This window comes from Pteropus medius, unplaced genomic scaffold, assembly GCF_902729225.1.
Source record: "Pteropus medius unplaced genomic scaffold, Ma_sr-lr_union100, whole genome shotgun sequence".
NCBI lineage: Eukaryota > Metazoa > Chordata > Mammalia > Chiroptera > Pteropodidae > Pteropus > Pteropus medius.
Window position 1 is genome coordinate 8,568,960 of NW_024355205.1, and position 26,873 is coordinate 8,595,832.

The window sequence follows — 26,873 nt, forward strand, 5'->3', positions numbered from 1 at the left end:
GCTACTTACAACCTTATGTACTGATTTAATCCTCGATAAAACATTTGCTTCATAGTATAGATGTATTTATACAGTTTACCAAAACATTACTTTCTAACAATTGTTTTGGATTGCATTTTGAGTTCTTCTTCCTTTGTGAATTGTATACCTAAACAAATAGTTTACTACATATATTAGAAAACAATTTGAAATATCTAGATAATGACTCCCCAGCTTAGTTTTGGAGAATATTTGATGATTAGTAATTTTTTTGCTATATATGTATTTTGGGTTGGTTCTTGAAGAAATACAAAAAATGTCATTAGCAATGTCCTATTTCTCCTAATAGATGTTGCTTGGTCTAGAAACTGGCATTAGAATCTTCTTGTGATAATTTGTCTTAATAAGATGGGAAGTTCTAATAGGTAGAAAGTTTTTTGTTAAGCTTAATATGATAAACTGTGGTTATTTGAAAACTAATAAATTTTGAGTTAATTCACAGACGTCAAAATGGATAAAATCTTACTGTGGAGTCTCCTTTTGACTTTTTCTGGAAGTCAAACCCCAAGATCCTTGGCTCAAAGAAATACTGAATTTGCAGTGGATCTTTATCGAGCTATTTGTTCAGCTCATAAGAATAATATTATATTCTCCCCCCTTGGAACAACTTTGGTTCTTGGAATGGTGCAACTTGGAGCAAAAGGAAAAGCACAACAGCAAATAAGACAAACTTTAAAATTTCAGGAAACCTCAATTGGTGAGATTCTTACATATTATCATTTATACTCGATAAGATCTGGCCAAATTGATTTTTTAGATAGTAGAAAGAAGTTCAGGGTCATTGAACTTTAATAAATGAAAAACATTATATAAAACATAAAATTATAATAAGGTGAAGAATCATAAATGTAAATAATATTCATTCATTTATAATTGTTTCATAATGAAAATGTTACCAAAATTATGTATTAAAAATTAATTCTATGCAGATATATAATTTTATGTCTGTATATTTTTTCTAGTCTGTTTTATCCAATTTGAATTAATTTAGATTATGTTGTATGTGTACGTTTATACATATATATACTCACATGTATATACAAATATTCTTACACTTGTGATCATTTTCTCATATCATACCACTACTTCAGTGTATAAATTTTAATTGTTGCATTTCATTACCTCTCTTGGAAATACCATTACTTTCTTAATCCTTCTTCATTAGGTTGCTTCCAATACTTCTCTTATAAAAATGCTTTAGTGAGTACCCTCACCCAGAAATCTTTGTATGCATCTGTATTTTGTTAGTTTTTAAAAAGTCATTTTCTAAGTAAAATTTAACATTTTCACTTAAATCAGACAAAGGAAAAGCATTAATGTATACATTTCAAAAGCTTATTTGATTAATAGTTTTTAAAGAAAATTTTTGGGCAAAAAGGGGTTTATATAACCCCTCAGAGGCCTTTTGCTCATGAGTGGTTGTTATTTTGGAGTCTCCTAAAGTCCTGAGATACCATGTAGAAGCTTTAGTGCTGGTGTCCCATTTGAAGGGGTGGTTGCCCATTTTTCTGACTATCCTGTGGTCTTAATGTCCATAATAATTTTCATTTCAAAATTTTACTTCTCTATTAGATAATATGTTCTGAACATCAGAGGAAACATCCAGGTTTTTGATTTGGAAATTTATTCACTATAATTAATTTCAGTATGTTTGTGTTAGTGCAGAGTAGTTATATTTAAGGATTTGTTTTTCTTCTTTAAATAAAGGAAATTTCATGTAGAAAAGAAGTCGATGAGCATGAAGTTCATTGCAACAGGTTTCTTTTGTGAATAATGTAAAATGAATCCACTATGTTCCAGATTTAGTCTTCACTGACTAATCTCACTACACAGTCCCAGAAACATTTCAATCACATGATACTGCTTTAAAAAGTAATAGAACATTTATGAAGATATGTAAATTTGATTTCATGGTAAACTAGCAAAATTGTCTCCAAAATCTAAATTATTTTAAATAAATTTTATCTTACAGAGAAACACAGAAATCCTAACAATTCTTCATTGCAAACATACTAATAATCGTAGTAATAATAATGATGAAATTATCATATCATATATGGTGTAGAAGTCACTGTTTTATATGCTTGATATACATGATCTCATCTATTCTTCACAATCACTCTGTGAGGTAGACATAACCTTTCTGTACACATGAGGACAGTGAGGAAAAGAAAGGTTAAGTAACTTACCCAAAATTAATTCCAAAAATGATTCAGTGAGGGTTATAGAGCACAAGAGCAATAATGAAAATTTTAATATTTTCTTTGGAAGAGTATATATGGAAAATTAAATATTAACATTTTAACACATACAGCAAAATGTACCAAGCTTGCTTTCTATTCTGCTTTGTTAAAGGAGAAAGGGGCACAGATGGAAGATAACTGCAAAAAGAAAAGAAAGGCCAGTCATAAAGGGAGAAGATATGAAAAGAAAATTCTGAAAAAGTAAAGAAAAAGAGGAGGAAATTAAGGAATAAAGAAAAAGAAGACACAGAGTTAAGGAGGGGGACAGAGTGAAGGTGCAAGAAGATGGAGAAAATGTCCAGGGGATTTGGAGAATAAAGAGCAAGATAGCACTAAGGTTAGAGAGAAAGGTGTAACAGATCAGAAGGTAGTGCCTGGCAGAGCCCTACTGGAACCCGAGACAAAAAGAAATCAGTATACAAAAACTTTAAATAGATAATGATCCTGTCTCTAAAGATTTTATATTTAGTTCATCAAGGATTTCTTTGCATTACCACTGATTTTGAAAATATACATATTGCAGTAAAATATTATTTAGCTTGATTACTGAGTTTGTTGGCATCTGCTTAAATTTTATGTCCAAGATGAGTGTCTTATTGACACATCTTAGTCCTGGCCCTGTCTTCAATTTTTATTGATTATTGAAAGATACACTCTGCTAAATCAGTTTATATTTTACTTTTTCTGCTACCAATCTGTTTCCTTTAACAGCCGGCTTATTCCACAGATAGGCATACAACTCCTGGCACCCTACCCCGCTGGGGTTCTCAGTGTCCTCAGTTTTCCTCTCCTGCATTGCCAAAATATCTGCTCATAATTTACCTTCACCAATTTACTAAGTTTCTGATAATGCCCCATTTTCCTTGGCATCTAATAATGCTGCTTACTAATCAAATATAACTTGAAGGTGCTTCTTTATTCCAAGAGAGTTATGGAAAGACAACTAGGCGTGAATTCCTGACTTAGCTCTGCACCCAATGACTTTGTGATGTGGCACCTCTCAAGTTACTATATCTCTCTGGATTTTTGGTGCCTCACTATAAAAAAGAGGAGTTTGGACAAGATGTTTTATATGGAACTTTTGGCTAAAATAATCTATTTTCCTATGGCTGCCTTTGTTTTCATCTTTGGATCTCTCACATTGCATATAAAGTTGGCCTTTGGACCCTTCATAGCAGGAGAAGTAAACAAGGACTGAATTTTAGAACAATTTTTAGAGGTCTGGTATAATCAAACCAAAAGTCACATTTACTCCATGACCTGCAGGTTTTCCATGGCTCTATTTTAGGAAATTAAATAAACTTATTTTCATTGCCTATGAGGAGTCATGTATATGTGTTCTTTTTGATCTGTGCTAAAAGAGGCTATTAAGCTGTAAATTAAATAAAATTTATAAGGCAGATAACTTTATGTTCTCCTCCAAACTTCTGCTATTTGGTGACATGTTTTTCACTGACTTCTGAGTCCAGCAATTTATCAAAGAGCAGCTGACTGTTTGTTACACAGTCTTAGACCTTAAATATATGACATATTTATTTGCTCTGACAAATGAGTTGGGGCTATTTTTCCTTTCCCTCTCCTTTCTTTCCCATTCCTTCAAAGATGTTCATAAATTACAAGCTCCATAAAACTGGTTTCAAATTTTGCCATTTTATTTCTAACTTTAACTTATTCTTTTAGAGACGTTCTCATGACTTTACTCAGGAAGTCTTCTTCATAGCCTCCCAGATGTTAAGATATTTTTCTTGACTTCAGATAGCAAGAAAGGATTGCATCCGAAATCATTGTGTAAACAAATAAAGTAGATTGGCCTTCTTCCCTTTCTTATTTAAGGAGTTCCAAGGTTGTAAAGAATTACTAAAATTCTTCAGATTCAATCATTCGGAAAGAAATTTTTGTATCTAAAATCTTTTATGTCTGTGCTTTTGTCTCACGAATAGAGACTCATAATTTGAAATATAATGCAATATACTTTCCAGAACCTCCTGTACAGTTCTGTAGGTTGTTCCTATACAAGAGAGCCAGGACAAGGAGGTTAATAGAGACTGAAATGTAGCCTCTACTCAGCTGGACATGTTATAAAGCCATGGGCTATAGTACCTGAGTGAGGGCATCTGTTCTTATTTGCACAGAGATGCCCTATGGGCTGCTAGCTCTCTGATGAAGTCTTTATTCCTCGCTCTCACATATACACACACGTGCTTTATTTCCAATAGACACTGAATAGCAAGTTTCTCTCAGTAGCACTTCTTTTTATCTCTTTATTCAATAGGCATCTTACAATGATAAACCATTTATATTTCTTTGATATAAATTAATTACATACAATCAACTTTAAAGTTATGAAAGTGGTATTTTCAGTATTTAACTGAAAATATAACAAAGGCCCCAAATAAAACTTTGATTTGAAATACCGTTTCCAAACTAAATGATTGAGTTTCAAAATTAAGCCAAAAGGAAATGAAAAATATCTGTACCCTTTGGTAATAAATAGGAAACCACTGAGTAAAGATCAGAGCTGAATTCTCTCATAGGCATATATATGTTCCTAATGACATTGTGATCAGAATGATCCAACGATAAATAAATAATAGGCCAATGGTGATTCTTAGCTGACTCCGACGAATTCCTCTGGCTAGTGGTTATAGTTGGGATAGTTAAAGAGTTTTATTGTTCATGTAGAGAACCAAAGTATATAGATTCATGAACCTGAAGAAATAGGCAATTCTGATTCTTACGCATCTCTAGAGATGATTATAGGGGTTGCCTCATAAATTTCAAATCTTGGACAGGTGCAGTTGCTCATAAAAGAGCAATCCTTTCTTAAGCTGAAATAAAAGTAATATTGGAAAGAATAGCTCATCACTGTCATGCCCCCATCAGTATTCGTTAGCATTTCTCTTTTATAAATATTGCAAGTTATGTAAAGAATGAGGTTCTAAAGATAAATTTCCAACAACTAAGAATAAGCTAAATTTGACTATAAAGAGGGAATTTCCTTTACACTGTTTAAATGCATGTTCTTGTTTTTGACGAATTTCAAATTTACATGGATTTTTTTTTTCTATGTAAGATCTGGTTTCTCTAGAAAATGAGTATTCTACAGTAGATAAATGCTTAAAATATTTATGCTAAATTAGAAGAGATTGTTAGTTATATCTAAGGGTGCAAAAAATGGTGATATGAATCAGATTGCGTAGAAGCAAAGCTGAAAAGCTGTTGTTTTTATTTGTTCAATATGTCAGTGTACATTATAATTATTTTTTAGGAGAAGAATTTTCTGCACTGGAGTCATTTTTCTCTGCCATCTCAGAGAAAAAACAAGAATTTACATTTAATCTTGCCAATGCCCTCTACCTTCAAGAAGGATTCACTGTGAAAGAACAGTATCTCCATGGCAACAAGGAATTTTTTCAGAGTGCCATAAAACTGGTGAATTTTCAGGATGCAAAGTCTTGTGCAGAGACAATAAGTACCTGGGTAGAAAGAAAAACAGATGGTAAAGTTTCCCATTTTCATAAAATCATTATTTGACATTGTGTGCATGGTTTTTAATATCCTAAAGTAAAGAATGGTTGAATATTTTCCCACTAAACTGGCTTGGAGGGATCAAATCTCCTATTTTGTTTCCCTATTATTCAGATTAATACTAAATTGTAAAACCGAAATTGTAAGCTGCTTTGAAAAGTACACAAATTCTTTTTTGTTTTTTTATGAGAGACACCCATTTGTGGAATCATTAATGAAAGAATTGTAATAATAATTTTTGTTTAAGGGTGGAGTTCTTAAATATGGCAGTAAGAATAATATCTTTGGCTAGATAAAAATTAGATCTGTCAATCCCAAATGCTTCTTTCCCACACATACTATAAATAATTAACATATCTTAGTTAAATGTGTTAATGTTTAATAATCAGTGTTGTTAATCCTATCATAAATGTGGTAATCTTAACTTTAAATTAAATACAAGCTAGCAAAAATTACAAAGAGACTCTGTAATGACATAGTAGAAAGAACATGAGCTTAAAAATCATACAGAAGAGTTTAAATCTTAACAAGTTATGAGCTATGCACCATTTAAAATGACAACATTATTAAAATTTCAGGATTATTGGAAAGTTTAATAATAATGTATATGAAGAGACAAGCACATATGTGGTTCTTGATTAACAGTAGTCTGTTTCTTTGATTATTCATTCCGTTACAAAAAATTGCAATGGCGTAAGATGCCACTATATTCCTCATGGGAAGCCTCATATGGAGAATTGTAAGTTGAAAACATGAGCTGTGTTCACGGGAAAGTCCTATTAATAACATACAAAATGAGAACATCCCTAGCCAGCTTCGTGGCACCCAGTTATGCTTTTGTCTTATAACTTTGAAATACTCATCAGACATAGACATAGGAGACTGGTTTTTCAGAAGAAGAAAATCATACTAGCAGCTCCATATTTGTCTCTACATAATGGGCAGTGGCTGCAGTTGTGAGAGTAGCAAGTCTGAGTATACAGTTAATATATTAATTCTGATTAACCTGCTGGAGAACCTTGAAATAGTTCGAAAAGTACCAGTAAACATGCCGAAAGAGATATTTGGTTTTTGTTCTTTCTGTCTGAAAAAGATTTACACAAATAATCTCACTAAAGAGTTCATTACTAGGTCTGTCCAAATTTGTCTAAGATGATCCCGTATCTCCTGTTTCCTAGTGAAATCTTGTCTGCACTTGTTTCTCAATAAAATATTTAATAGCACTCCCCTTTACTCTCGACATTGCTATATCTACATGATAGACTGTTTATAACTGATCTGATCTGTTTTAATTCTATTTAAAGCAGTTCTACTAAACCACTATTACATATTTCTTTCTGCCTCCTCCTCTACCCACTTAACAGGAAAAATTAAAGAGATGTTTTCAGGGGAAGAATTTGGCCCTCTGACTCGGCTTGTCCTGGTGAATGCGATTTATTTCAAGGGAGATTGGAAACAAAAATTCAGAAAAGAGGACACGCAGCTGATGAATTTCACTAAGAAAGATGGTGTAACAGTTCAAATTCCAACGATGAAAGCTCTTTTGAGAACAAAATATGGTAATATGAGAAATCATACTCTAAAGCATGACTTTGAGAGTTGCCAAGTATATTTAATATTTTATTTTCTCTATTCCAGGTTATTTTTCTGAATCCTCCGTGAACTACCAGGTTTTGGAATTACCTTATAAAGGTAATGAGTTCAGTTTAATCATTATACTTCCTACAGAAGAGGTGAACATAGAAGAAATGGAAAAACTAATAACTGCTCATCGAATCTTGAAATGGTTCTCTGAGATGCAAGAAGAAGAAGTGGAAATAAGCCTCCCAAGGTTGGTAATGTCATTTTAACATTCTGGTTCTTATGTTTTCACTTATGGAGAAATCTGATTAGCCAGTTGAAAGATAACAAGTTCTTGAAAAGGCTATTGACAAAAATAAAAAAGAAAAATACATTTGGAAGTATTACTCCATATTATGGATAAAAAGGCAGGTCTGAACATCTTCAGCTTTGCTTTACCATGAGGACTAAATTAAATGTTCAACATTCTCTGAAAGAAATGGAGAAATGTAAGTCTTCAAACTAGAATGCTGGGATTAAAAGGAATTATTATTCTTTTCATTAAACAAACTTATTTTTTTCTAATTTTTTTCCTAATTGGAATTTAAAATCTTTATCTTCCATTATGTTTAAGGAAAATAAAACCTCCAAAACACTTATGATACTGTATAATTAAAAGACATGTTAAATCACCCTTGACAGTGCTCTAACAGTCATTGAATTATAAATAGACTTCTATGGTCAGTTTTAGGTAGTTAATACAAAGGGGAAATCACAAAGGCATATCTCAGGGGCAGTACTTACAAACATTAATTTCTTAATATCATTCTTCTAGGAGACAGGAGAAACTTCCGAGAGTAAGGTATACCCAAATAACTCAATTCACACTCTACCTGAATTCTGAAAAAAAGAGACAGATGTTCAATAGATTATATTCTGTCCTTTCATTTCTAAAATGCTCTCCATACTCATCAAGGCCCACATGGTCTGTGCATCTCTCTTCCTGGCCATTGGTCTCTTAAATCTCTTGGCTTTTCCTCCTTTTCTACTTAGCCAAAGTCCAATCAATCATTTCAATCATACTGTCACCAAATATTTTCCTGTGTTTATCACCTTTGTTCCTCTCTAATTCAACCCATTCTCAATCCTAAGACTACTCGTGCTTCTTAACTACTGATTTTGTTTAGCAAAACCCAGAAAGCGGTCACTCCTAGTCTCACTAAGGCTAGAGCTTGGAATTTCTTGTTTATCTTCAGAGAACTTTCTTTTCTAATGCCCGCACCACACCAGAACTTTACCTCCATTCTCCATGCATTATTTGGTGTTGATTTTTTTACTCCAACATATATCTCGACTTCTTGTTCATTGAGGAAAACATATCATTAAGGAAACTTACCTCCTTCCCCTTCATCTTCCTTGATGCCCTGGAGGAAAAGCTGTCCTATGCTTTTCTCACCCTTGATATGAATAAATATTATTAACCATACAATTTTTCTTAAAAATCTTTCTTTAACCCCTGTGGCACTACTTACTTCTATTTAGTTTTTGATCTTTCTGTAAAATTTACCTTCTCCCTGCCATATATTTTTTTGTTTCTGTTCTCAAATAATGTTTACTAGAGTTTCATCTTAAGACTTCTTCTTCTAACTCTCTTTTATCTATGTCTCTAAAATCTGAATCTCTTCCCCCACAACCTTTCTTCCTATTTCTCGTCATTGATATTTCTCTATCTGGATGTTATTCAGTCTTTCAAGGAATATTCTTCTTAGCAAATACTATGTGCCGAACATTGGGATATAATGGTGTATGTGACAGATATGTCATGACCAGCTGCAGTAGTGATTATAAAATGTTCATTTACTTTAACCTATTGGACACGCATACAAATTGGAATCCCAAGTTTGCATTAAACATTGTCCAGCTATGTTTAATATGTGACAGAAAGCATTTTTAATTCAGCCCTTGAGGCTAATAGAGTATTCACACACACACACACACACACACACACACACACACACACACACACACCACACACTCTGGAGCTAACTGGTTAGAAAATGAAAAGAAACTACTATATTTACATAATAGTCTGGGTCCACCAGTGTCAAAAAGATTGTGTCCCATTATTATCCTTGTGTGTAGCTTTAAGATTTGGTTTGAATGGTCCTAGACTGAACTTTCCAAGGAAGACTCAAACCCACAGTAACAAAACTGGATTCCACATAATAAGGATAGGGGCCCCAAAGGAGACCCATCCAAGACTTTTTTTTCATTAAATAAGAGTCCTGGCTATAAAGGAAAAGGAAAGAACAGCACCATTCCTCAGTTGGGCCTGCAGACAGGAGTGGATCGATCTTAAAATGGAAATTCTGAATTGTTTTCTTTCATTTTCTGCAACTTTTACTTGTGTTAAGACCCCTTTAAGCACAATGGTTACATTTGACAGTAAATTGCTATCTTGTAAGCAAATAGATAATCTTTACATATGCTAAAATATTCATTTCATGATTATTTAGTAGTTAATTGTCTGTCCAGTCTTTTTGCTGCTCATTCTTTTACCCTTAGCTGTATCCATTGACAGTTTTAGAGGAAGGTCAAGGAAAAGGGAAAATGAACCACGTCTAGAATAAATATTAAGACAAAATTTGGAAGCAGTACATAATTAATACTGCATATATAGATAAATAGATGGAGATTATGATTTGAATTATTTCTTTATTAGAAGGCAGTGGGAATTAGCACATTAGCTTTGACTTGGAATGAACCCGAGTTTGAATCTTAGCACTGTCTCCTACTTGACTTTGAACCTGAAAATCAACCTTCTCAAGCTTCCATTTTTTTAATGTTAATGGGAATAATAATGCGAACTTCCTTAGTTTTTTTGTGAAGATTAAAAGCTATAATCTATATTAAGTGCCTAACACATGGAAGTACTACTTCACATGTGGCTATTCATGGTCCTAATAATTATGGATAATTAGAAACTGGTTGTAGATTTTGCTTTGACTAAATGGTTAAGTGGGTTTCTATTACTGTAGGTTTCATTGGACTAAATTATGAGCAGGATTGTTTCTTAAGTAACTCTGGGGATAATTAGGCATTATTAGAAGTTGTAATGTCTTGCAGTATTCTTCTTATTATCCTAAAATTATTGTACTATTATACTAAAAATGGCTAATTTATAGGTGGAATATTTATTCTCTTCTTTTAGAAGCCATACGCCATTCAGTTTAAAAATAGAGGTGGTAATAAAACAGGAAACAAAAATAAAGGAAGGAAGGAAGGAAGAAAAAGAACACAAAACCATCATGCTGCATATTATCTTTCTTAACAGGAAGTTCAGAGGAAGAAATTGAAAACGGTTGGCAAAAATCAAGCTATTTTTATTATCAGTAGATTTCAATGCACCTGTTGTTCCCAGTCCCGGTTAGCTAGGACTCTGAATGAGTTGACATCTTCCAAAAGTACATAATAGTTTACCAAGAAATAACTTAGGCCTAGTAAATTTCTGCCACAACATGTTCATTGTTTTGAAAAATTATAATTAAGAAACTTGTTTGATTAGTATTTGGCAATTAAAACAATGATCTCATTAGACCAATTGCTCAAGCTAATGGGCCTCCCTGTTAACTAAGCAAGGATCCTGTGCTTCAGCAGTTGTGTCTGTATCCAAACCAGAGAGAAAAGAGGCAAATACCCATGAGGGCACAGACAGCAATCTGGGCAGGAGTTGCCTGGGATCTGGCTGATGTAGAAATATACATAGCTACCTGTTTGATGGCTTTACATTCTTTTCTTTCATAAACAAAGTTTCTAACCTGGTTTTCAAATGCAGATTGATTCTTTAAGCATCTATAAGGTTATTGAATACTAGCTAATTTTATTATTGTTATTGTTATTATTATTAAAATGGTAAAGTGAGGTTCAGTAACTGCTGTTGACTTGGAATCCTAGGTCAGTGCCTAAGAGAATCTTTGAGATTCTCTGGGTAAAGTCCCTCTTCACATCAACATGGACAGGTGAGCTGAATCTAGAGTCCTAACTTATGGCCCTGCATTAGAAATACTGAGCTTTTTTGTTTTTCTCCTATAATTTTTATCTTTTATTTTATTTGTAAGAAATTTAGTTCCTTTTCAATGTTTTGCCCCTTTTACAGGGTTGATTGAAAAGATATTAGGTGTGTCCATAAACTGAAGAAAGTCACATCAATTATGACAATGGATGGGAAGGATAATAGGTTATCAATGCCTCTCTGTATCCCAATAGCCAACAATCTCCTCTAAAGACTGTTGGCTCCTGTTTCCCTCTCCTAACATCTTGGGCATCTGCCAGGAGTCGTCTTGGATGGTGTGAAAGAAACTGAGTGTATGTGGTTGCTGGAGGAATCCTTTATACTTCTAAGGAAGGAGCCAAGCAGTTGAAAACTTAAAACTCTCACTCTGTTTCGTAGGGTAATTGTTACTTCAAAAAGTATTCTCTTCCCTCTTCCCACCAAACATTAATCTGGGAAGCAAGTTATTAGTAACCCAGAGCTACTTCGTGGAATTGGGGAGAAATGATGTGAAATGTGAGGAAATGTAATTGGGATAATGAAAACAAAAGATTTCACAATATAATCTCTTCCAAGTTATTCATTTTATATAAAAAATTAAAGAAAACATTTTGACATCAAATGTGTACTGTGTTTCAAGACTTTTCTTCATCTTTTTTTTTAAACAGATTTAAAGTAGAACAAAAATTAGATTTCAAAGAAGCTTTGTATTCTTTGAATATAACTGAAATATTTAGCAGTGGCCGTGACCTTTCCGGAATAACAGGTAGTATGATAAATAATTCTTATATTGTCATGTTAATATGTTTTCTTAATAACTATGTTAACTGACTGATTTAAAACTGAAATAGCATTTGGACCCAGAAAATACATACACAGTGAATAAATGTCATGGTCATGTTGAGTCGTCTATACATAAACACTCTATTTTGCATTTAAGTACTTTTCTTTAATGAAAGCCGAGAAACATTTTAGAATGTTAGATAAGCCTTCCAACCATGCTTGTAATGAAACTATATAGGTAAAGTATTATATGGGCTTTTATTTTGGCCCTATTTGCATTTCCTTATTTGAACAACAAGAATTAAAACTTTGAGTCTCTCATCTAAGCAGAGCTAATAAAACTCTTATAAACCAATTTGCAAATGTTAATTCAGTAATATTAGAGCCTATGAAATAGGCATTCACAACATGCTAGATAATGAACATAGTCTAGAAACTGTAATGCTACAGCTTGTAGATTTAGCTTGGGACTGACAACAAATTTGAGGAGACGGAGCTCTTATGCTAATTTGCACCAGTGAAATTGTGTAGGGTTAAGATGCTCACTTGCACAACAAAGCTCAAGTCTTTTAATTTTTCTCATCCTGGCAGTATCCAAAAGTTCAAAAAGACCTAATAAAAGAGAATAAAAATGGATAAAGAGAGCCAATTTGTCCCAAGTTACTTACCCTCTTTTAAATTCAGTCTCTGTTTTATAAAAAGGGGCCTAATGATACAGATCTATCTATTTGATGTGTTTTTGTATCATAACATGGAAATTTTGTGCATTCCTATATAAGTATATGGGTTTTGGAAAAATATTCATTCATTCACTCATCACTTATGTGGGTAAATGAACAGAATTAATGAGCTTGGTGGAAGAGTTGGGTAGGAGACACAGGTGACATAGATGTTCATTGTCACTTTCATACATGATTAGTTACTTGTTCTCACACTGACAGGTAGTTCTCCATTCTCTAACAATTTCATCATCATCAGAAATGAGACAGTCAACAATAAATACTGCAACAGGATCCTATCTAAGTGTGCCCTGGAACACAGCCACCTCACCAACCTGAAATAAACCAAGCTATTTTTTAAGCACCTCTTCCTCTTAACTATTTTTCTGGTTTTCGGAAGCTTACTCGCTATACCTCATACATTTCAAACAGCCACTCACTCTGCCAGTTTCCAGCAACGTGTGACTTCTACAAAATCTCCTATTACAGGCAGATTTGTCAAGAAAATACCTTTAAAATGCTTCATAAAATGATTTCTGCAAGAGAATAACCCTGAACAGAGAATAAAAGTCCAACGTTTTCAGCTCTTTCTCTCCCGAGTTACCTATTTGAACTGTTTTAACTACTTTGGCTCTGTCTTATTGCCGGAAATAGAATGACTGCAGCCAAGGTTGGCCCTACACTCAGTCATCAAAAATTGTGAATTCCCTGCTATTTCTACTTTTCATTTGTGCAATAAGCATTTACTAAAGGCTACTGTAAACCAGCCCACCACTAGTGCTATGGAATATTTACACAAAAGAGACATTACCTTTTACTCATATAGCTCACAAGTTGTAGATGACATGTTTTCAGAATTACTTTAGAAATTTTGAGATGAATATTTGACTTCTGTTATTACTTTGGATGTCATCATTAGTAAAATATTTAACCTTTCTGAGCCTCAACTTCCAAATTCGTTAAATGAGATAATATATCCTCGTGGTGGAATTAAATAAAAGAATGTATGTATATCACCTAGTTCCACATCTGGCATGTAGTAGATACTCAGTAAATGTTAAATTAAAAAAAACAAGAGAGGCAAATGACATATTGATATTTACCTACACATCTGGCAAAACTATAGAAGATTTCTTGTCTTCTTAATTTGACAAAGACATATGTGAAATTTTTATAGAAACAAAAGGAAAGAATTATTACAAAAGTGTAGAAACTAGTGAGTTTATGGAGTCCAGATCCCTTGTTCTGGCTACTACCTTTCGGATCCTGTTCTTTTCCCAAGACTGGGCTTTCTCTGTGGTGAGATGGAACACGCAAGACCAAGTTGCTCATTCTAACAGCCAGAGAGTAACTTGGTCTTGTGCTATTGTGAAACTGGGTCCAATTTTCCACTAATCCCCAACATGCTTTTTTGTCTTTGCTCTCGGCAGTATGGGCCCCTAGGTCACCTACCCTGTGCTTTTTGTGTGAATTTTGTCTTATTCAAAGCAATCCTGGAGAAAGAAGGTGTTTTTTTGGCTAATCTTGAAAGACCAATCTCCCGTACTTCAGTTAATCCACACAGTGAGTGGATGTCCCCTTTTCTCCATTTTATGTGTCAAAATTAGACAGGGTGGTGAGGGAAAACTAATATTAGGAAGTGACATTTTTTCTGAAATCTGAATAACAAGGGAGACAATCAGGGGAAAATCTGGGGAAGGAGTTCTAGGCAGAGGGAGAGCTAGGGTTATGGCCTTGGTGTTTGACTTTGTAGCCTGAGCTTCTGGATAAGGACAGGAGAGTGAGAGATGAGGATAAAATATACTGAGGGTCCAGACAGAATCACCATAAGCAATTTGGAGTTTATGTTTAGTGGAATGGGGATTCATTTTCTATGCAAATATCCCTTTGATGACTTTTCTCTATCTTGCCTGAGGGGATTTACTTTTCAGTAAGCTATCAGAGCTGATTCCTCTTTACTAAATTATTTTTTCATAATTTTCTTTTTTTTTAATTTTGTGGTTTTGGTGGCATCTACCAGCATCATATCAGCTTTCTCTCTCAAGAGAGACAAAGTTACTTTTCCTCCTTCCTCTTAAAGTTTCAAGACACATCTTCCTCTCCTCCACTCTCTTGTCATCAATGAATGAACGACCTTGTTTCAGTTATTTCTCTGAAGAACATTGTCAGATTTATCTGGTCTTGACAGAACAGAGATGGCTGATGGCTTCAAACTTATGGTTTCACTTCCCCCTTCTCAAGGAGACTATCCTCGCAGGTCACTAAATCAGAAATGCCTCACATATATACATCAGTTCCACCAAGGGGAGAAGAGAGGCATTCTCTCCCAGCCTGTATCCACACTAGAACAGAATGTTGTAAGACCCTATCTTACACTGAAAAATTTGACAGGTTTTAAAGCATAGCTCTGAAGTGATTTTGTAACAGATACCACAAAAGCTCTTTAGACTTTCATGGCCTCACCAGTCTTGAAGGCAAGCAAATTTTGTTTTAAATCCAGATCAAAACTGAATACAGAATTTAAAAGGCAAGTCAGCTTTGAGGTTGAATACATAAGGTGGGATTAATTCAAATCTATAAAGCCTCCTTCATCCTGTCTGTAGACCATGACCACGGCGGGCAAAAACTTCTGTCCATTCAAATATTTCACTTAGTGGGATACCCGATTTCAGGCTTATACCCTTCTATCTTTACCTTTTATATCTGAACTAAGCTCGATCTCCCTGTTTGTGACTCTACTAAGTCCACAAAAGTTAAACTTAAAACACCTTTATCTCTATCTAGCAAATTAACCAGCTTGAAGTTTTTTTTTTCCCTTTTCTTTGTTCATTTGAAAATGAAATTAACCTGAGACCTAATAAGCAATGGCTTTGAATTTTAACCCTTAAATATACTTTCATATTTTCCAACAGATTCATCTGAGGTATATGTTTCCCAAGTCATGCAACAAGTTTTCTTTGAGATAAATGAAGATGGCAGTGAAGTGGCAACATCGACTGGTAGGACAAAAGATTTCACAAGCAGGGGGAAAGATTGGGGGGAAACGAGCATTAGGGTGCTGGAGCTTTTGCAATACTCTGATCGCCCTTTTCTCTCCTGCTGTCTAGGACTCTCTAGGAAGAAATAGAAATTGGTTGTGTAAGATGCTTTGCATCTCTGCAACCACAGCTTAATGCAAAGGAGAGGGAAGGGATTTGATTAAAAGTTGAGGCTCATCTACAGATATTTGCTTATTTTCAAACTGTATTACTTGTCAATTAGCAGATAGGACTTGTGGAGAAAAATTTAGGCTCAACTATAAAATCATTATTGTTCAGGAATGCTCACTCTTAAGTAATTGTATTAATTTTATTCTTTCATTACACCAAGTTAGTCCCTGCTTTTTAAATTAGATTCTTGTCATTATCTCTATGGCACATTAGTATCACCTAGAAAGCTTTTTAAAATCCTATAAAGTTTGTATGTTTGGAGATAAGATCCAGGCTCCAGTATTTTCTTGTTTTCCTGTGTTTCTTATGTGCTCCCAGGATTGAGAACCAGTGCTCCACAGTGGCCGGCAGCCTATCTTTCCTTCTGCAAGTATAGTGCATAGACTAGCAGCATGGGCATCACTTGGAAACTTGTTAGAAATGCAGAACCTCAGGCCCAACTTTAAATCTACTGAGTCAGAAACTGCATGATCTGTGTACACGTTACAGTTCGAGAATTACTCCTCTATATTTCCTTGAACAAATGGCATTTTGAGTTATGTCTATGCTGTCATACAAGAAAATGATTAGAGCAAAGCCTTAAATTTAGTTAGAAAGGGAAAAGCTATTTTAATGAATCCCTCATAAATATATTTTAATTTTTTAGACTATTTGGATTCTAACCAATATGTAAAAGATATGTATTATGTAAATTGTCTTATTGATAAATTTCTATAAATTTATATTCACATTGTTAATTTCTTGATTAATTTGTAAAGTGACATAGTGTCAGTGGATTTTGACATCTGAGTGTGATACACTGGACTCTCTCTACCATTTTGTCATCTCCTGAAAGACTTTGCATTACTGTGCTCAAGGAACTTATATTGGAGGGGATGGAATATTTTAATCCTTGGAGAAATGAAAACGTTGCATTGGGATGAAGTTACTGGCCCATGAAGACAAATTTTACAGCTGCTTTTACATAGAACTAGAAGAGTTCTTAAAGATCATTGTCTGATCCTATTATAATATTGATGAAAAAACAAGCCCAGCAATGTGAAGTGGTTTGCCTGTAATCAGACTATTAATTGACAGCACAATTTGTACTGAAATCAGGTTGTCTAACATCGAGTTCAGAGCTCTTTCTGCTATTGCTCACTGACTCTCATTTTAAGTCTAGAGTTCTCTAAAATGATGTAACAGTCCTTAAGGGATCAGTAGTAACCCCGGTGCATCACACCACGGAATAGTCAGCATGGATATTTTTACTTTCAGGCCTCTGCTCAGAGCTTGCTTAAGAACAGAAGAGCTCAAGTATTCACCCAAAGAAGAATGGGAGTGATACTGGCTATGTTTTTCTGGTTATCTCATTAATTCAGACATTGAGTCTATCTATATTCATTTGTAATTTGGGCTGTGTATCCCTGATATTCCAGATAGGAGAAGTGCCCTGTATTTTATGTTATTAAGGTTATGTTTGATTGTGAAAGGGATCCAAATATGCCACGACAAAATATGTCATTTTGGCAAAAGAATTATTTTGAGCTGAAAGCAATTGAGAAACAAAAAAGATCTCTCTGCCCTCCCCATATCTGCCTAAAACCAGGACACAAATTTGACCTTTATCACAGGAGATGGAAGTTGACACAGAAATGACTGCATAGCAAACCTTATTGAATAACACTTATCTGCCATTAATTTCTCTCATATACTCATTTACCTTCCCACAATTTATTGCCCCCAGAAGTCCAAGCCCTTTTTCTTTGTCTAGTCATTTCTCCACAATTTACAACCCTTTGTTCTATGGTATACAAGCTCTCACCCCTAACCACTTCTTTGGGTATTCACTTCTTTTCTGTGAAGCTTCTGTGTGGATAAAAAGTAAGCCATGTCTTCCGTTAGTCTGTTTTTTGTCAGTTTAATTTGCATACCCTAAAGAGTAGAAACAGTTTTTTCCTTCTGTACAATTGTTTTTCAATTCTAATCACACATGTTATATTTTTTTAAATTATTTTTTCATGGGTCTGGGAAAATGGTACAAGAGCATAGTATTATTCGTAAAGAAAACATCTAAATTGAGTGTAGAAATATTTAACTTAGAAAGAAAAGAAATGCAACCATTTAAATTTACCCGCTCTAAATATTGACAAACAATACAATGGAGCAGCATAAAATAAATTGTGACGGTAAATAATTGTTAAAGCAGCAAATCTCTTCTAATCTCATAATAAAAACCTCATACACATTCACAGCACAAATCCTAAAAGCTCTGAGCTCTCAGAATAATTTTGGAAAAGTAAGTTAAAAAAGTAAATTTAAACTCAGACGTGATTGCCATAAACCTGAAGAAGAGAAATAAAGTGCAAACATATCTCCATAGGAATTTGAGTTGAAATATTATAAGAATAAACCATATAATGTAAATAAAAACAACAGAAAATTTTTGTTTAAAAGATAAAATAGTTCAACTGCTTTCACTAAACTGAAACTAGTACCTGTCTTTCTTCTTCACTGAGCATAAATGTGAAGTTAGAATTAGTCTATGAATGATTCAATATTTATTCTTCTGCTCTTTGGTTTTTAAATTTATTCTAAACTTCTCTGTATTTAGAAAATAGTAATTTTTACATATTAACTCCTCAAACAAAATGAACTTTTCTGTCTATAAAAAAAAATTAAAGAAATATTTTCTTTACTGATTTTAGTGTAGACATCTAAATAACTGTTGTCTTTATTTCATAGGTATACACATCCCTGTGATCATGAGTCTTGCTCCAAACCAATTTATAGCAAATCATCCATTTCTGTTTATTATGAAGAATAACCCAACAGGTACCTTTTTGAGAAGTCCTTAGAGAAACTGCTTAAGTTAAACAGACCTATTCCTGGCTGCTAATTGCAATCTACATATCTGAATCACTTATTCTTTCAACGGGTATTTGTTGAGTTCCTGTTTTGCAGCAGGCATTCTATTTTAAGAAATGACAGGGGCCCAAAATAGGATAGTGGTAATAATAGCTGCCAACATAGCTATTATATATGCTAACCACTTTAAATACCAATCTCTAAAGCTAATACCATTTCAATAGGTTAGATACTTGACTAACAAAGATATAAAAGCTCAGAGAGAGGTTATGTAGTTTGTCTAGGTGGCAGACTGAGAACAGGACCTGTTTGTTTCCGAAGTCAACTCTATTTTATGCCACAACGGGGTTGGATACCGGGAGCTGTAGAGTTGTGAAAGCTTTCAGAGGTAGATGCGAAAAGAATAAATGACTAGGTACAGGCCCTGGGTGAGAAGGAGGGCTCGAACATAATTCCAAATCTCCAATTTGGAAATCTGGTGAGAGGTGATGCAGTTAGGTATGAAAGGTGGAGGTAATAGTGAATTGGATTGGCCTTCGACACAATGTTAACATGTGGAAATGCAGACTGGGTAAATGTTTCTATATTTTCTCTTAATAAAGAGAGAGGTCAGGAATGAGGATACAGTGAAGGAACTTCCTTTAAGTTTATATTTAGGACTCTTCCATAGTCATAATTACCATAAACCAGAGGAGAGCAGAACTCATTTTTTATTCACTTCTGTATCCAGACCAGTATTGGGCAAAGTGCCTTGCACACAATATCAGTATCTCTGGAGATTGAGAGTATGGTCTTGGGTGTCAAACCTGGGTTCAAGTTCCAGCTCAATTAACTAATAGTTTTGACACAGTCACTTATACTTTCTAGACTATATTTTCCCAGCTCCTACATGAACATATTATTAGCATTCATCTCATAGAGTTAAAATAAAATAATATTTGAAGCCTGTAACACTGTGTCTGGCACATAGTGTTTATTATGAATAAATCAATAATCATAATTGAGTGAATGCTGAGTAAATGAAGAAAAGAAAATTAAAAAGTTTCTCTATATAAATTAATTCACATGGAAATGAGATATAGTTAATTTCAGAATCTGAATCTGTTTGATTAACTAGGGATACTGATGTTATTGGCTCCTTAAGGGATACACTAGTTTCTTTTTTAGGCTCCATGAAACTAGTGCTGAATGACCTTTCTGAAAGTTATATCTTGGAAACAAAGGAGCAGTTTTAGATTTGCTGATATTGCCTTAACACAACTTCATTTCCAGTAGTGGATGTGTCAATGTTAAAAGATATTCTGAGTTTGTTATTTGATCCATCTTTAACCTTTGGATAACTTTAATTTTTTATAATTAGTATGTAATTATTGAGTATGGAGAACAAAAAGAAATGAAGCTGCACTGGGCATCAATGCACAAGGAAATAATTGCTTTTAGAATAGTGATGTCTGACTCTCTATTTTCCAAGGCCATGTAATAGCTATGTTAAACAGAAGTAAAATGCAAAACCCAATAAAACCCACTCATTCACTTATTTGTGATAGTGCTTCACTATCACACCTTAATGACAATTTCCACTATTTTATGAACTTAATTGTAATGAAAATTTCTAAACTAAGGTTTCTCCTTTAAAGTATTATTTAAAATATATGGCCATTCATTTATCACTGATGAGGGGGCTGTAAATTTTTACCTTATAAAGTGTAGAATGGGCTATTATCTTAGGACAATAGACATTCAGTGATTTTTTATTTTTCTCTCACAAATGAACTTAAAAAATCATTGAGATTAACAAAGATGGTGATTTTGCACAACATAGTAGACACTAAGTGACTTAATGCTCTACATAAAATATATTCAATTGATAATTTCAGAACTGTGAGGATGAATGATTTTAGTTTTGGTACATCAGTTTTTATCCAGATTTAAAAATTGTTTTGCATAAAACAATCCTTTTGTGTAAAGTCCATACATTATTTGTATTTTACTATCAAGTTTTAAATTTTAGTATAGTCATCCAAAGCTCTTACTAAGCTGAACTTCCAGGGAAATAAACTTTTTTTATTCTTTTAGGCTGAGATTATGGGCCAGCTTTACAGACTTTCAGAAGCAAACTGTGAAAGAGGCTACATGAAATGTGCCATCTCTGAGAAAGCAGTGAATCATGGTTTTGAAACTGATAGTACTTTATACATATTTAAAAATACTGTATTCAGAACTCATTCAGGTCTTAAGTTGAAGGGAGAAACAGACTGTAGAGTATTTATTAAGAATTTTTTTCTTCTAGGTTATTGGTTTTGGTTATGCTATTGTATTTTAATATTAAGAGATAAATTTGTTTCCATCTGATGGGGATGTTATATAAATATAAAGATTAAATATGGAACACACCTCTCTAAGAAGGGAACATGAAGAGAAAAATGGAAACAATAGTGATTTCTGCTTCAGCCTGCCTCTATATCCATTGCTATTATGTCAAGCGAGATTTCACTAATCTGTCCAATTTAGTAGTGACTGGATTTATTAGTGACTGCATGAAGACTTAATTTAAAATGTTGTTCTCCTTGGTCGAAGAAACAGATTGAAAGGTCTGAGACAAATGACTTTCATGTAATATACTGCTCTTCTCCGTGTATAAAATTTTAAACTATTGTCTTCAATTACAAATTTCTATAAGATACTTAAAAATTTCCTGAACTAATAATTCCAATAAGCATTTTGATGCCATAGAATTATAAAAATACAAGAATCACTGATAATTCCTATTGTGACTAAATGTAAGATATATTCTGGGAAAGTTGCTTGTGCATCCTTAGCTATCTGAAATATAGAGATTTTTGTTTCTTTTTCTCAGAATTATTTTGAGATTTTTGATTACTATTGACTATAATTTTTCAGGAAGGCATTATTGATTGTACTTACGCATAAAAAGAAGAAAAAAAATCTGCTGGATATTATATCAATTTTCATGTTTTTGTTTTTTCTAAGAGTGTGTCAGTCTTTGGACTGATGTAAAGAGTTAATGAAAAAACTCTCTCGCTGTTATTCCAAATACATTTAAATATACTTTTCATCAGGTTTAAAATTATGTGAAAGTTATTTTATCATTTTTTTTTGAAATTAACCTCTATTACACATGACCCATAGGAACTTAAAGCAACACTTGACATGGATCCATTCAAGCCACTTTCCTTACTCCAGTTGAAAAGTGAATGGATTTTGACACATTATTTGTTTCTGTTTTGTCCTCTAGTTCTTGCTTAGTATCTTTTCACTTGCAAACACAGAATGGCTGGAAATAGGTGTTTGCATTTATGCTGTATACTATATCACTTCTGTGAGGTTTTGAAAGCACTGGTGATATGAAAATATTGTCTTTAACAATGAGTTTTGATTCAGAGCTGAAGGAGATCTGAGAAACTGTACTTTTAACACTAAGGGCTTATGTTACATGCATAAAAAGATGTCTGCCTGCTAATGCTTTCAATTTAAAACTCTGCCATGCTCATCACCATTTTATTATGCTGTGTTTGCCTGACTGAGTCTCTCTCTATATTTAGAAGAACGCCTCTCGGTCACTTTATTTTTGCTTTCTTATAGAAAAAAAAAGACTAGTGTATTTTTCATGACAAGCTCTTGTGGGTGTTAATTTACTTCATAAATTACCAGAAAATGATTAATAATGACATAATTACGTATTTGAGACAAAAGAGACAGTTCTGCTGTTAGACATTGCTTATTTATCTTATAGAGAACAAAGACTAAATGATTTGTTAAAATACTAAGAAAAACTAATTATTAACTTTTTTTCCTCAGAAATTCCTAAAGTATGTTTTTTTCTTTTCTCAGAATCAATTTTGTTTATGGGACGGGTGACAAATCCTGACACCCAAAAGATAAAGGGAAGAGATTTAGCTTCACTATGAATGAAAAGTACCACCTCAGACTATAAGATGATTCTTTGGAAAATAGTTGATTTGCACAACATCATCATCTTGCAAATATAGTCTATATATCATTTTCTGTTTTAAACTGTGCTTGTGTTAATCTGTATTAATATATACATGTGTTAATGAATAGATGAAATTATTAATAAATGAAAATTCATTCAATGCTTCTATTCTATGTTATCAAGTCTATATAAAAACAGTAACCTACATAAAATATTACTATTAATATCTTAGAACAATCCTTTCTAAGATATTTTAGATATCAAATTCCTATTTTAGATATCAAAATCTGTATTTCTAAAAGACTGGGATATCTGACTCCTAGGTATAATGGAATTATCCAGACCATGGGAAAGTAAAGTCAAGATAGGGTGGGTGTATGGGTGCCTCTCTAGAATGCCATTGAAAGCACAGAAATCCAGTATCTATGACAATAGATGAGCTTTGAGTTTTTCGCTAATCTTAATTTGGTATTCCCTGTGTTATATTTAATATTTGCCTTGTTTTAATACCTTTTGAAACATTTTAAAAATACTTTATGCTTTAAATATGTATAGAAAGTAACAAAGATAATAACTTTTCTAAAGCTTTCCTACATATGAAAGTGGCAGCTAAATTAGCATGATTAAAGAGACTGACCTTCCACAATATTACAACACTGAACTAAGAAAGTATGAGAGCCATGATCGTAATCTATAAAGATTAAGTGTAGAATTCTTCCTCTGAATAATCTGAAATGTCAGATGCAAATATCCAAAATAGTACCACATTCCAATGACTTAATATAACATGTTTCACAGTTTTTCTATTTCTGTGTTAATGATGTAAGATGTCTTTTTGTTTGTCTGTCTTTACAATTCTTGGCAAAGAGCTTAATGATAATGGCTACCCATTGTGTCAGGCACTAAAGTAAATACTTTATCTGCATCATGTCAAATGTACTAAAAACCATATGGAATATTATTACTCATCTTCCTGATGAAGGAACTGAGACTCAAAGATGTTACATAAATCAGTCAAGGACATATAGCAAATAAGTATAATAGTCTTTACCATATTTCAAAATTTGAACCCAAGAGTATCTGAGCTAGAAGTCTGTGACTGTAATCACTGAGTTATAATTCCTTCTATTTAAGTCTTTCAATGTATATAGGTCTCCCCCTGAAACATTATGCTGTCTAGCCTACAAGGTCTAGGTGTCCAACTACAGCAAAAACCTAGAGCAATAGTCAAGATATTATGAAGATGATTTTAGAATTAGTTGTGATTGCTTAAAACCATAGCATAATTGAAAGCAATGTTAATTTTCTGAGACTTGTCAATTTGCGCTTACTTAGCTATAACACAGCAAATGCTAATCTACTTGTTAATGATATACCACAAATTTGTTTCTCACCATGGAACTGGTTTAAAAATATGCTTCCTCAATTCAGGAAGAAGAGAATAATAAGCTCAGTTAAGAGTAATATAGTTTTATTCGGGCCTGGTCAACATTCCTGTCTTCCTTGGATTGCCTGAGTTCTTATGATCAAGTCGGTCTATTCTGGAGATTCATTCATTTGTTCCACACATCTTAACTCAGCTTCCACCATGTTCTAGGCACTGTTCTAGGTATAGGGGATAAACTGGTGAACAAAACTGACATGATCTCTGCCTTCAGGGAGTTGACATTTTACTGGTGGCAGGAAGACAGTAAACCAGTGAACAAATACAAAAACAGGTTAATTTCAGATGATGAAAAGTAATGATAGTAATAAAATAGGATGAGGAAATAAAAGGGGTTTATAAAATGAGATGATGTAACAATGGACTGCTCAAGTTTCACTTTAAGTACATGTTTTTATGTGTTCCTGATGTGTTTGTTTTTCTTCTATAAGATCTGCTAAATGTCTGCCCCAGATTCCCTCCTTTGGAGCCTGACTTCACATTGTAGCATAGTTTCGGCTATTGTTTTTCTTCTCTGATTTCGTGCTCTGTATCTGGTAGGTGCTACTTGCCTTAAAAAGGGAGAAAGTTTTAAGTTCTTATAGAAGAGAGAGTAGCCTTCTGGTGTGTGTTCAAGCTGAAAATCTCTTCTACCTTCCTCTGGAAGTATAGCTGCCAAAGCACTTCGAAGGTTAAAACATTTAATCTTCACCTTCAGCTGCAATTAACTCAGTAGTTATTATTGTTCTATATCATAAAGGTTAGAAGTGTCTGGAATATATTTATAAAATGTATATCTATTATAAAATAAAATAAAATAGAAATAATTTTCTTTGCCAAATTATGAAATTTTTAAGATTCACAACAATATCTAATTTTGTAGAATAAAAATATTATCAATTAAAACCCCTTATAAAAGTCTACTATATCACATATGTATTTTTTTCCTTCCTTGAGGAAAAATAATCATTTAAGCAGTAGGATTTTGGGGAAAACTTGGAATTGGGTTTTTATTGACTTCACATAGTTATAATTCATGGCATATTTTAGAGGGGTCTGCTACATCACACCGTGAGACCCAAGAGGCTAAAGGACTGAGATAATGAACAATTTATTTTGGGAGGTGAGCTTTATAGAATTCTCCTAAATTAGATAATAAAGATTCAGAAAACTTGAAAGATACAGAGAAAACTTAAAGCAGATTTCATTAGAAGTCAGTGCTTTGGACCTCCGGACATAAAGTGTTTTCTTACAGTATGGCCTCGGGAGGAGCTGTCCTGAGCTGTGGATCCTGAGACTGACTCAATGTGGGTGGAAAAGTGGGCCCACTGTAGTCTGTTTGCTAGTAAGAGTTCTGTTTTTCTGACTGTCCCCCTCTTTTTTTCTCTTAGCTTCTTATGTGATCATCTTAAATCTGAAGCTCCAAATCCAAGCGGTCAAAAATCTAGTTTCTTTCTTTCTTTCTCTTTCTGGTGTCTAAAGTGGCCACCCTGATGGTATATAAAAGAAATAAAAGATGGGGCATTTTTCACTGTTGAACATTATATTTTTGGTTTGTCACCTCAGTTCTCTGGGTCTTCAATATCCTCACCAATATAGTCGAAGATCGAGCAAATCCTACTGAAAGCCTTTATTCCAAAGTCCTATATTTAGAAAAGCTTGGACTTCTCAACAAAGATACATCTTTGGAATAATGTCTTTTAAACTGTTTTTGTCTATAAGCAGTGTTTATTCACCAAAACAAAACACAACAAAAAACAAGATCTTGGTCCATTACATTATCTTTATTTATAGTTGTCTCTTTATAGCTTTGAGATTTAAAAACAGAGGACATATAAAACAATTTTACTATTGTGGCAGAGACCTCTATCTAGTGAAGATTTTTGACCGTGGTTTCCAAACTGTGGAGCTGTGGCTGGGCAGTGGCGACCTGCCAGGGACTTCGTTTCACCCACTGTTGCATTTATCTAAGCGGAGCCTTGAAATTAGTTCTCATCAATGGAATGTGAGTGGAAGTGAGTGCATCACTTGTGAGGAAACAATTATCCCTCTCTAAGGGTTCTCTTCTCCTGCACCAGCTAGATGCTAATGCTCAAGGTGACCCTGGAAGCCCTAGAAGATGACAGAGCCACTGTTAGTCTGAGTTCCTCTATTGCTGTGCATTCATAGGTCCTCTCTGCTCCGTGGGTCAAAGCCAACCAAAAGCATCTACTGGCGTTGGACTCTGATGTGAGCAAGAGTGATATTTTCATTGGAATCTGAGAAATTTGTTAGTGACAAATTTGTTAGTGACAAAGAATGAGTGTTAATTTGGTACCTTTATTGGGGTGCTCCTGTAACAAAACCCAAAGTATGTGGCATAATTTGAAGTCAGACAGCAATAACAACCACACAGACATAGAAGATTGAAAGGCAGGAGAACTTGTTAAATTGTGGAAATATTTGGTAAAATTGTTGCCTATGATAAGTTAGAAACTGACCTGACCCAATATTCAGCCAGAGACTACAGAAATTAT

The 26,873-nt window shown here is 33.7% G+C and overlaps 1 protein-coding gene across 1 annotated transcript; it reads left to right on the plus strand.

The window, feature by feature from the left end:
- The first annotated feature begins 330 nt into the window (after nucleotides 1-330).
- SERPINI2 (serpin family I member 2) lies at nucleotides 331-23,071 on the plus strand. The gene is made up of 8 exons (XM_039857798.1): nucleotides 331-736; nucleotides 5,551-5,781; nucleotides 7,175-7,369; nucleotides 7,449-7,641; nucleotides 12,090-12,187; nucleotides 15,836-15,922; nucleotides 18,857-18,946; nucleotides 22,832-23,071. Exons 1-8 carry the CDS (start codon nucleotides 490-492, stop codon nucleotides 22,906-22,908), a joined length of 1,218 nt encoding a protein of 405 aa, XP_039713732.1. The 5' UTR covers nucleotides 331-489; the 3' UTR covers nucleotides 22,909-23,071.
- The last annotated feature ends 3,802 nt before the right edge of the window (nucleotides 23,072-26,873 follow it).